Source organism: Rasamsonia emersonii (genome assembly GCF_000968595.1).
Source record: "Rasamsonia emersonii CBS 393.64 chromosome Unknown ctg1118621760742, whole genome shotgun sequence".
Classification (NCBI taxonomy): domain Eukaryota; kingdom Fungi; phylum Ascomycota; class Eurotiomycetes; order Eurotiales; family Trichocomaceae; genus Rasamsonia; species Rasamsonia emersonii.
Window position 1 is genome coordinate 48 of NW_013562765.1, and position 10,022 is coordinate 10,069.

Here is a 10,022-nt window from a genome sequence, read left to right on the forward strand (position 1 = left end):
ACAAATCCTTCGACCCGGGTTTGTACCAGCAGCTGGAGGAGGTTGATTATTATCGGCTGCAGCCGATACAGCAGCAGCCGTGTCATCTGGAGAGTGGGATAGGGATGGGGCGGAGGAGGGAGGTTGAGGTGGAGTTTTTTCAGAGATATCATCAGATACATAGTTAGTTAATGAAATGGGTATATATATGTGTATGTATATGTTGGGTTTTTTTTTTGATTGCAACTTGTATAGCATGGCTTTGTACTGTACGGCCCTGTAGGCAATGTAAATTAAACATTAAAATACCTATAATGAATCATACGAGAAGTAAGATGGATCAGATGATGAGATGGTAAACAAAATACAAATTAAACCTAAGCTGAGCTAAGGTCACTGGACAAAGTATTCGCTGCGAGTAGTTGCACGGTACATACTGTACTGTCCATTAGACAAAAATGAAAGAATAAATAACGATATGACTCTCTTCCCAAAAAGAAAATCTGTCAAGAACGGAGTATATACCACACTTAGACCGATCTGCTCTGTACAAAAGTAGGTACTTACAGGATATAATAATAATATATAGCACTATTTCACCTCACCGGCCGCAGAGTGGTCGGGTCGATCGTCTACCTAAGAGGGATGTCGCTGTCGCTGCCAATTATAGATGCGGGGTTGTATGTATGACTGTACCGTACTATACAATACCGTACGGACGGGAAGTAAGTGCATGGACGGAGAATATATTATACTCCGTACGGAGGAGTGTCTGGCACTGCCTTATTATTGCCCCACACATACCTACTGACTCTACATCATGCTCGTATATGGCTATGCTGGCTCCTATTTTTGTCGATGGGTTTTTTTCCTGCTTTAGCTACTTACCTACCTAATTAAGTAGGGATATGGAGTGCAGAGAGTAGTGGCCCTGGCTCAAGCTTGAATCAAGCTTTGTGGTCTGTGCTGTTGCCAGGTACCTAAGTTTGCTGGTAGTTACTAACCTTGCCTGTATTGATTATTTATTGTGTGCTCTGGGACAGACTCAGAGACTGGATTAGGTATGCTGGTGCTGGTGCTAGGATGGAGTATAGGTACATTACATGTACTGTGACTAACTGACGACATCAAACAGATGGTTTGGTTCCTCTAGTACTCCGTATTCGTGGATGTATTTATTGTCCCTTGTCTAGACGATCAGTGCCATCCTGCAAGACACCAAGTCTACTGCCTGACGACGGGGTGGAATAAGGACTGGTTGATGAATGGTCAGCTAAAACTGGGCATATGAAGAATATAGAGCATCTAGATTAAGATATTCTTAATGCAGATCATTCATCGATGGGAATATTGTATACTAGCTATGATTCGCATTGCCAATGAACGTTGACCTCTCTATATCAATAAGGAGACTCGCTGTCAGGTGAGCTTCACGTGTTGAGCTGTCCCGTGATCGTATCCGGATATTATTTTCTTGCTTCGTTCTACCACTCTGCATCATCTTCATTAAATCTGCACCTCGTCAATGGCCAATCTCATGGCCACCGCACCGTCAGCTAAGGCCCCCAGCTGAACGTGCAGCAATATGCCGCTGACATTGGATCGCCTCCATTGGACGCGAGTGGACTAATACTCACTAACCGGTAGATTCTGCTCTCCTGACGGATCCTCGGACAGCCTCGGCATCCGTCGCATTCCGTCCAAACAAAGGGTGGCCAACAACGCTGACGTCTTTTTCCCATCCTGAATATTAAATTACTCCTCGCCAGCGTGCCCATTGCCGTCTATTCTCGCGTTGGTCCTTGCGCGCGCCGATCGCTGGCGAAGGCTGGGGGTTGCCTGTTTGGGTGGTGCTGCTGACCCCAAAACTTTCCTTCCGCTCGGGACCGCGCTGAACGCTGAATGCTTGTGGCTACGGTGTCAACAGCCTGCATCCCGACTGCTCCTCCCCCAACGCCATCCGGAGGATCATTATTCTGCATACTCGCTTTCTGCTGCAGTCTCTTCTGCCTGCCTACGCCTTCCGTCTGATCCTCCGCTGCTGTCCTGCCTGTCCGCGCTGACAGGCACCGCGCCATCATGGCGGGCATGGAAGAGCTTGAGATCCACAGCAAAGTACGTCTTCATCGCGTCCACACGCGCTCGAGCGAGCGTTCTTTTGGGTGAAAAAGGGCAAAGCTGACGTCCGCTCCTCCCCCACAGTCGTACCTCGTGCGCTGGGTCAACGTCAAGGGCGACCACACCATCTCCTGGAGCATCCAGCCTCACAAAAAGTCCCTCAACTTCGGCATCTTCAAGCATCCCGGCCAGCTGGCCTCCTCCTCGTCCGCCGCCCCCACCTCCGATTCCCACAGCGTCGAGTCCAGCGACCATCCGCATCAGTCCGCCGTCATCGACAAGCTGCGAGGCATCGGCCTCAAGCCCATCCAGTGGATTGGGAAATGCGAGGCCGACAAGATCTCCCAGGGCACCTATGATGTCCCGGCCCACGAGGGCGGCAACTACGCCCTCGTGTTCGACAACACCTTCTCCAAACAGACTTCCAAGACCGCCACCCTCGTCCTCCTGACCTACCCGACCGCCATGCCTCCGCAGTCCGGCCACCAGGTCCATCACTCGCAGGCGCTGGCAGCGGCAAACAACGCTGGCAGCGCCGGCCACCGCGTCTCGCCCAAGCTCAACCCCGTCACCAATGGCTCCAGCGATACGCTGGCCCATCCCCAGGCCAAAGGGCGCAATGTGTCGGGCGGGAAACCGACCAAGCGCCCCGGCAGCGCCACTTCGTCCAACGGCATCTCTGCCACGGTCCATACCGGAGTGCTGCAGAAGCGACGGAGGAAGCGTCACCAGGGCTGGGCCCGGCGGTTTTTCTCGCTCGACTTCACTTCCTCGACTCTGTCCTACTATCACGACCGCAACTCGTCCGCTCTGCGCGGCGCCATTCCCCTGCAGCTGGCGGCCGTGGCAACCAACGCGGAGAGGCGCGAGTTCTCGATCGACTCCGGCGCCGAGATCTGGCATCTCCGGGCCACCAATGACCAGGATTTCGCGGCATGGAAGACGGCGCTTGAAAAGGCCGCCAAGCAGTCGACAGAGGACCGTCCTTCCGACGCGACTTCTCCTCTCCTCCAGATTCCCCCCAACGCGTCGCAGCGCGCCGTCCCTAATCCGGCGGAGGACCGGGAATGGGAGCAGATCGAGAGTCTAGTGAGCAAAGTCTCGGGTACGAGGGATGCGGTGCGACGGCTGGCCAAGGACACGGATCCCAAATATTTCAGTTCGACCAATTTGGCGACTTCTGAACGACGCGGCCGCTCCCAGAGCCCCCATCCCAGTCCCTCGGAGCCTTCAGGAGGGGGGGAAGATTACTTTGATGCCAAGGAGAGGCGGCCATTCTGGAAACGGAAGGTTAACAACAACAACAACAACAACAACAACAACAACAACGCCGCCGCGGCGAAGCGACCTCCTACGTCTACACCTCTAACTGTCCCCAGTGCGGCCAGCGACAATGCATCTGTTATCGGCGACAGAAAGCCGAGGAGCGTCATTAGCCATCCGGACTACGAGGATGACATTCACGAGCATCTCATGGCTGTGCTGCGGGATCTCGATAGCGTCGTGGCTGAGTTCTCCGCTTTGATTGCTGAAAGCAAACACCGGCGGCATCCATCAGTCTCTGCCGTGCCGTCCCGTGTCAGCATGGAATCAGATATGTCGCAGGAGTTTTTTGATGCCGAAGACGGCCCCAGCCCAATGTCTCCGCTGCTCACGATCCAGCACGACTCGGAGGAAGAGGCGGAAAAGCACGAGGAGGAGGAGGTCGTGGACGATGCCGACTCTCTGACGGGCAGTGATGTGGACGACGGAGACAGCTTCACCCGGAAGGGTCTCCGGCTGGACAATTCGTCGTTGCTCTTCCCTTCGAAACCCAAGTCGTTGGCTCCTCTGCCGCTGAACCCCGTACAGCGTCGAAACATCGTCCCAGCGCCGGTCATGCAGCCGCCGAGTTTGATTGGATTCTTGCGGAAGAACGTGGGCAAGGATCTGTCGGCGATTTCGATGCCGGTGACGGCTAATGAGCCATTGTCGCTGCTTCAACGAGCTGCGGAATGCATGGAATATTCGACGCTCCTGGACCGGGCGGCGAGCGCGACGGATGGCCTGGAGCGGCTCATCTACGTGACAGCGTTTGCGCTGTCGAGCCTGTCGTCGAACCGGGTGAAGGAGCGGGCGATCCGGAAGCCGTTCAACCCCATGCTCGGTGAGACGTTTGAGCTCGTCCGCGAAGACCGCGGGTTCCGGCTGATCGCGGAGAAGGTGTCGCATCGGCCGGTGCAGCTGGCCTACCACGCCGACGGCAAGGACTGGAGTTTGACGCAATCGCCAATGCCGACGCAGAAATTCTGGGGGAAGTCCGCTGAGATCGTCACGGAAGGTAAAGTGCGGCTGACGCTGCACGGGAGCGGCGAGCGCTTCAGCTGGGGAAATGCCACCTCGTTTCTGCGGAATATTATCGCCGGCGAGAAGTACGTCGAGCCGGTGGGCGAGATGGTCGTCGTTAACGAGACGACGGGCCAAAAGAGCGTGACAACGTTCAAGACGGGGGGCATGTTCTCTGGGCGGAGCGAGGAGGTCAGCGTCAAGGCGTTTGACATCCACGGCAACGAGCTCCCTCTGGGGCTGGCGGGCACGTGGACGGGCTCGCTACAGCTGACGGAGCACGGGGCGACGACGAACAAGACGATCTGGGCGGTTGGTTCGCTGGTGGACCAGGCGGCGAAACGGTACGGGTTCCCGGTGTTCGCGGCGACGCTGAACGAGGTGACGCCGATCGAGCAGGGGAAGCTGCCGCCGACGGACTCGCGGTTGCGGCCGGACCAGCGGGCGCTGGAGGACGGCGATCCTGACACAGCGGAGGAGCTGAAGGCGAAGCTGGAGGAGAAGCAGCGCGAGCGGCGGCGCGAGATGGAGGCACGGGGAGCGACGTATCGGCCGCGGTGGTTCACGCGGGTGCAAGAGCCGCATGGGGATGAGGTGATCTGGCGGTTGAAGACGGGCAAGGACGGATATTGGGAGGAGCGCAGCCGGGGGGAGTGGAATGGCGTCGTTCCCATCTTTAAGCTGTAATGTATCATACCTGACGGCAGTCTGACAGTGATATCTCCTGGTACATATATACGTAGACGTTTCATTTTTGCAATCGCGAGATTTATTAATCAGAGATTCCTTGATATCTTTCACGTCCGTTTCCATCTCTGTAGCATATGTAGCCATGTAGCCGTATATGATTACCATTTACCTCTACTGCGTATTCGAAGTGGTCTCGCGAGGATTATATATTCCTTTCAGGGTTCAAAGGAATATAGTTATGAGGTCCGCTTGGAGAGTATTCTTTTTTTCTTTTTTGTCTGCTACTGCTGCTACTGCTGCTGCTGCTACAGCTATTACTTACTTACTTCCTGCAATCGGTAGTGCCGGGCAGGACACGACATCTATCCAATATCTATCTATCTATCTAGTAATTATCATCAATCTAGATAGATAGGTGTCTTGTCTTGTCTTGTCTTGCCTTGCCTTGTCTTGTCTTATCTTGTGGACTGTTTAATAACAGTATTTATTGAATCGAGTTGAATCGACAGCACATCGACACGACATCGTTCATCGTTCGTCAGAGGGAAGGGTTATTAATATTAAAGGAAGGAAGGAGCATGCTACTATGCTATGCTATGCTATGCTATGCTGTTTGTCGGTTCTTGTTGTTGGCAATTTTATCAGAGAGTTTTTTTTTTTAAAAAAAAAGGCGTAATTAATTAATTAGTTAGTTAGGGGTGACTATACTAATACTATATTATTAAACATGGAGTTTACTTCTCTGCTATGTAGAGGGATGAGATACACCTAGGTATCCCCGGACTGAGTATTGTTTAGTTTGTTTATTGTTTATTGTTTAGTCAGACTTAGGTAGTTAAGATGAAGCAAGCTTGCTTCAGTCTACGGTGAAAAAAAATAATTAGATTAGATTAGAGAAGATTTTATTCATTTCTTTATTTATTATTTCTGCAATGCTCGTAAAGTACAGTGCAAACATAAGAAAAAAAATCAATACAAACACGAGGTATTTCAATCGCTAATGCTACCCGAACATAATGCAACCAGCAGAATAAAAAGAAACAAACCCAAACCCAAGTTGAAAAGTTGAAAAGTTGAAAAATTCTTTCTTGTCGAGGTGACATCTACCGCCGCTTCCCAGCCAGCATATTAGTAAACAGCAACTTGAAGCCGTTGCACAGCGCCTGCATGTCCGGATACGGGTTGCGCTGCAGCTCGTAGCCCTGCGGAATCACTTTCACCGGCCAGCACTGCAGCGACGCGTTCTGCCCCGCCTTGAAGCACAGGTTGAAGTATCCCGGATACTTTGTGTTGATGCAGAAGGCGTAGGCGGATCGTTTCGGGTTTGCCTTGGTGTATGTCTTCAGCCACTCCTCTGTTATTTGTTAGCATCTGACAGAAAACAAGATAGGCAAGTAGACGGCTTACCAGTTGCGGCTTGGGTGGTGTTGTGGAACTTGTCGTTGTTCATCATCTCTTCTACCTTCTTGGCCATCGCCTGTACATGGTTCACAATCAAATCGTCCAGGTCGCTGTACGTGTATTTTCCTCCGATCTTCAGGATCCGTCCCACCGCGTACTCGTTCTCCTTGTCCAGCTCCAGCACGTCGATGTGTTGGTACACACCATCCGCCACCTTCCACGTCACCGTCAAGTGATCTGGCCCCTTGGACGACGGCCGGATCACGCAGTCGCCCCGGCTCTGGCCTCCCAAGTACTCCTCCGCTTGCGCTGAATTGAACGGCCGGAACAGCGGGTGCTTGATCACGCGCATGAAGCGATTCTCCACCTTGGTCGTCTCCTGCAGCGCCTTCCGATCCTCCTCTTCTTGTCGCTCGTCCCACTCGCCTGGCGCGCGATCGACCGTCTTCTTCAACGGGTGGCTGACCTGGTCCTCACGGAGCGACATATTGGCCGTAAAGTTCTTGCGGTTGAGATAGAGGATTTTGCCCAGCACCGACTGGTGTAGCTCGTAGAGATCCCGGGCTGACCGGTCGTGGCGATCCGTCATGTGCGCCTCCGGCACTATCACGTCAATACCGCAATCGAGAATGCCCTCGATGTGATCGTGTGTGATCCGCTTGATGGACATGGGCACCACCATGCCTTCCCGGAGCGTTTCGGACGTCTCGCCAGTGAGCATGGTGAAGATTTCATCGGTGCTAGGGAAGGCGAACTGTTTCCGCAGCTCCTCGTACGGTTGCTGCAGCTCCGCCCGGATCGTCTCCAAGGTGGCCCGCTTGCGCTGGTTGAGGTTCTTCTCCAGCTGCTCCGCGTATTCCTCCAGAATCAGATCGTTCACCCGGTCCTGCGCCTCTTCCTTGAACAGTTTCCGGACAATCGCGCCCTGGCCGTTTTCGTCCGTCTCGGCTTTGATATCTTCCTCGTCCAGCTCCAGCGCGTCCGCCGCCATCTTGCGTGCGATGTCGTAGTCTTCTGGATGGACACGAGTGTTGTCGAGAGGGTCGGCGTCCGGATCGGCGTTCTCCCAGTCAATATACAGGAAACTGGCACAGTTGTTCCACACCTTCACACCCATCGCCGGATATTGGGCGTTGACACCAAGGAGCTCAACCCGGTTATTCACCACGCCGCCGTTCATGTTGATAATCTTCAGCAAATGGGAGGCCTTCCGCGGACCCAGACCGCAAATGTAAGGCAGCAGACTGGCTGTGGAGCTGTCGGTGACCGCCTCATTGATATCGATACCGACGAGATTGACCATGTCCACCAGGGCAGTCTCCAAATGCCGCATAAGGAGATCCTCCGAGACGTACTGCTGTCCAGACGCAAACTGGATTTGGACGACGTCCTTCCCAAGGGCAGCGTACTCCTTCATGGGGCTCTGCATGTATCTGGCCAGACCAACGCAGTAAGGGAACAACGAGTTCCGTGCCGTCGGGAACTCCTCCCTCGCCCGCTTGCTAGCGGAATATGCCCGCGCGGTCTCGTCATTGACGATGACAACCTCCAGCCGATCACTGACCTCTTTGTCGTCTTCATCGGTGTAGGGGGCACTGCGGAGATCCTTCTTGTCAATGATATCGCAAAGTTGCTTGTAGAGCTTCCGGGTGTCAGGATGGTAGCCAGACACCGCAACGACGTCCGGGCGCCGCCGCTCAACCAGCTCCACGAAGGTGGCCACGTCCTTGCCTTCCTTCATATGACGATCCTTGTCACCCGTTCGCAGGTCCTCAAACAAGCCGCTTTCCACCACACGACCGTCTTCTTCCACCCAAGCCCACTGGATGTAGCCTTCACCATTCATCCGGCACCGCCCGCTTGTCACAGCAAGCACTCGAGGTACTGTTCCCAGGACCATCCCCTTGGGCTTGTATGGAGCCTGGTCGAGCTTCTGAGAGAACACCTCCCGGCACTCCTTGGCCACATGGTTCTCGCATTCTTGCCGAAGGTTCTCTTTGACGCTGCGGTTCATAACCTTCTCCAGCTTGGACAGTGCCATGTCAATTACCTCGCGCCGCTCACGGTTCCAGGCCTCGGCAACTTCACTGAGATTGTCCGATTCGATGTGGGCATACAGGCTCTCCCGGTACCGGTCGAAGTCCTGAAAACGGACCTTGACCTGGACGAGGCCTTCTTCTTCGGCCTTCAGCATACGCAGGAACAGCTCAGGACGGCGAGCGATGTCGGTGAGTTGCTGATTGCGCAGGTACTTGAACTCGTAGTAAGGGTGCTCTTCGTCGATCCGTCGGAGGCCCTTGTCGGTGCGGTAGCAGTCGACCACGCCCTTCATGTAGCATTCCTGGCGGACGACTTTGCGCATCCGGGGGCTCATCACCAGTTCCTCGGCAAACATGCTTTTGGCGGCTTTTAGGGCCTTGGACGCGTTCGTGAAGTCCGTGTCCAGAAGGCTGTCCGCTACCTCCTCCGGCGGCTTCTCGGGGTCTTCGGTGTACTGTCCACGGCCCTTTTTCAGAGCTCTCTGCGCGACAGCATCGGGGGTGATTCCAAAGGCGCGTACGAGATTGTAGACATTACTGTTTCTGACGCGATCAAAGAAACTTTTCGCTCCGGTTCTGCGGCGGAGTGGTGTTTCACCTTTGGCCTCGGTGCCATCAACACCATCTGCGCCATCTGCGCCATCCGCACCCTCCGTACCATTCGTGCCGTTCGTGCCATTCCCCATCAAGGACAAGTCTTTGATTTGGGGCCCATACTGGAAGTGTACGTATTCCTGAAGATCCTGGAGTTCTTCCATCGTCGTGGCAGCCGGGAGCATGTCCTCGATGATGTCATCCTTGATTTTCATGACGCTCTGGAGCTTATCGTAGATGTTCTGCACGTGATGCCGTTTGTCGATGAAGGCACGGAACTTGAGGTCAAGGTCGAAAATGTCCCACAGATCCGTCATGTTGAGTAGTTTCTGAGCCTTGATGGTGTACTGCGGAGCATCTGGATTATTAGGGTCCGGAGAGACCGGCACTTTAGCGGCGTGAATCAGATAGTCCTTGCGATGCTGGAAGATGAATGGTACTTCCCAATCCTCCGTGACCATGAACTCGAGCACCTTGGTCACGGAACGCTGGAAAGGCTCCCGGAGTTCTGGTTCGATACGCTTCTTCAGCAACATCATATTCGCTATCCATCCGGCCTCCTCACGGAACTCTTCATCGCTGAGGGTGACGTGCTTGTACGGTTTGCGGGCGATCTGGTGGCGTTCAGGCTCGTCGGTGAATCGGATCTCATTGTCTTCGTCCGTCAACATCTTCTCCGCCAGCAGCGATGGCTCGAACACATCCTTGAGGTCGAGTTGCTTTTCTTCCTCCATCTCGCGCTCTTCCTCTTCCTCTTCCATCTCGAGAGCGAAGAGATAATCCGTGCCATCGCCAAAGGCCGCACGCATATCCTCCAGGGCGTTCTCGTCGAGTCCGGTAGCCTCGGTGAGGGCCAGGCCGGAGATGCCCTTCCGG

General features: G+C 54.2%; 2 protein-coding genes across 2 annotated transcripts; one reads left to right on the forward strand and one right to left on the reverse strand.

Moving 5' to 3' along the window:
• Positions 1-2,058: 2,058 nt before the first annotated feature.
• T310_8416 (Oxysterol binding protein (Osh3)) lies at positions 2,059-5,109 on the forward strand (the record flags this gene model as incomplete). The annotated part of the gene is made up of 2 exons (XM_013468800.1): positions 2,059-2,094; positions 2,182-5,109. 2 exons carry the CDS (start codon positions 2,059-2,061, stop codon positions 5,107-5,109), a joined length of 2,964 nt encoding a protein of 987 aa, XP_013324254.1.
• A 1,106-nt stretch (positions 5,110-6,215) lies between these two features.
• Positions 6,216-10,022, reverse strand: T310_8417 (Transcription elongation factor SPT6; the record flags this gene model as incomplete). Its single annotated transcript, XM_013468801.1, has 2 exons — positions 6,216-6,466; positions 6,520-10,022. Coding segments are annotated over 2 exons (3,754 nt in total), but the record flags the coding sequence as incomplete, so codon positions are not given.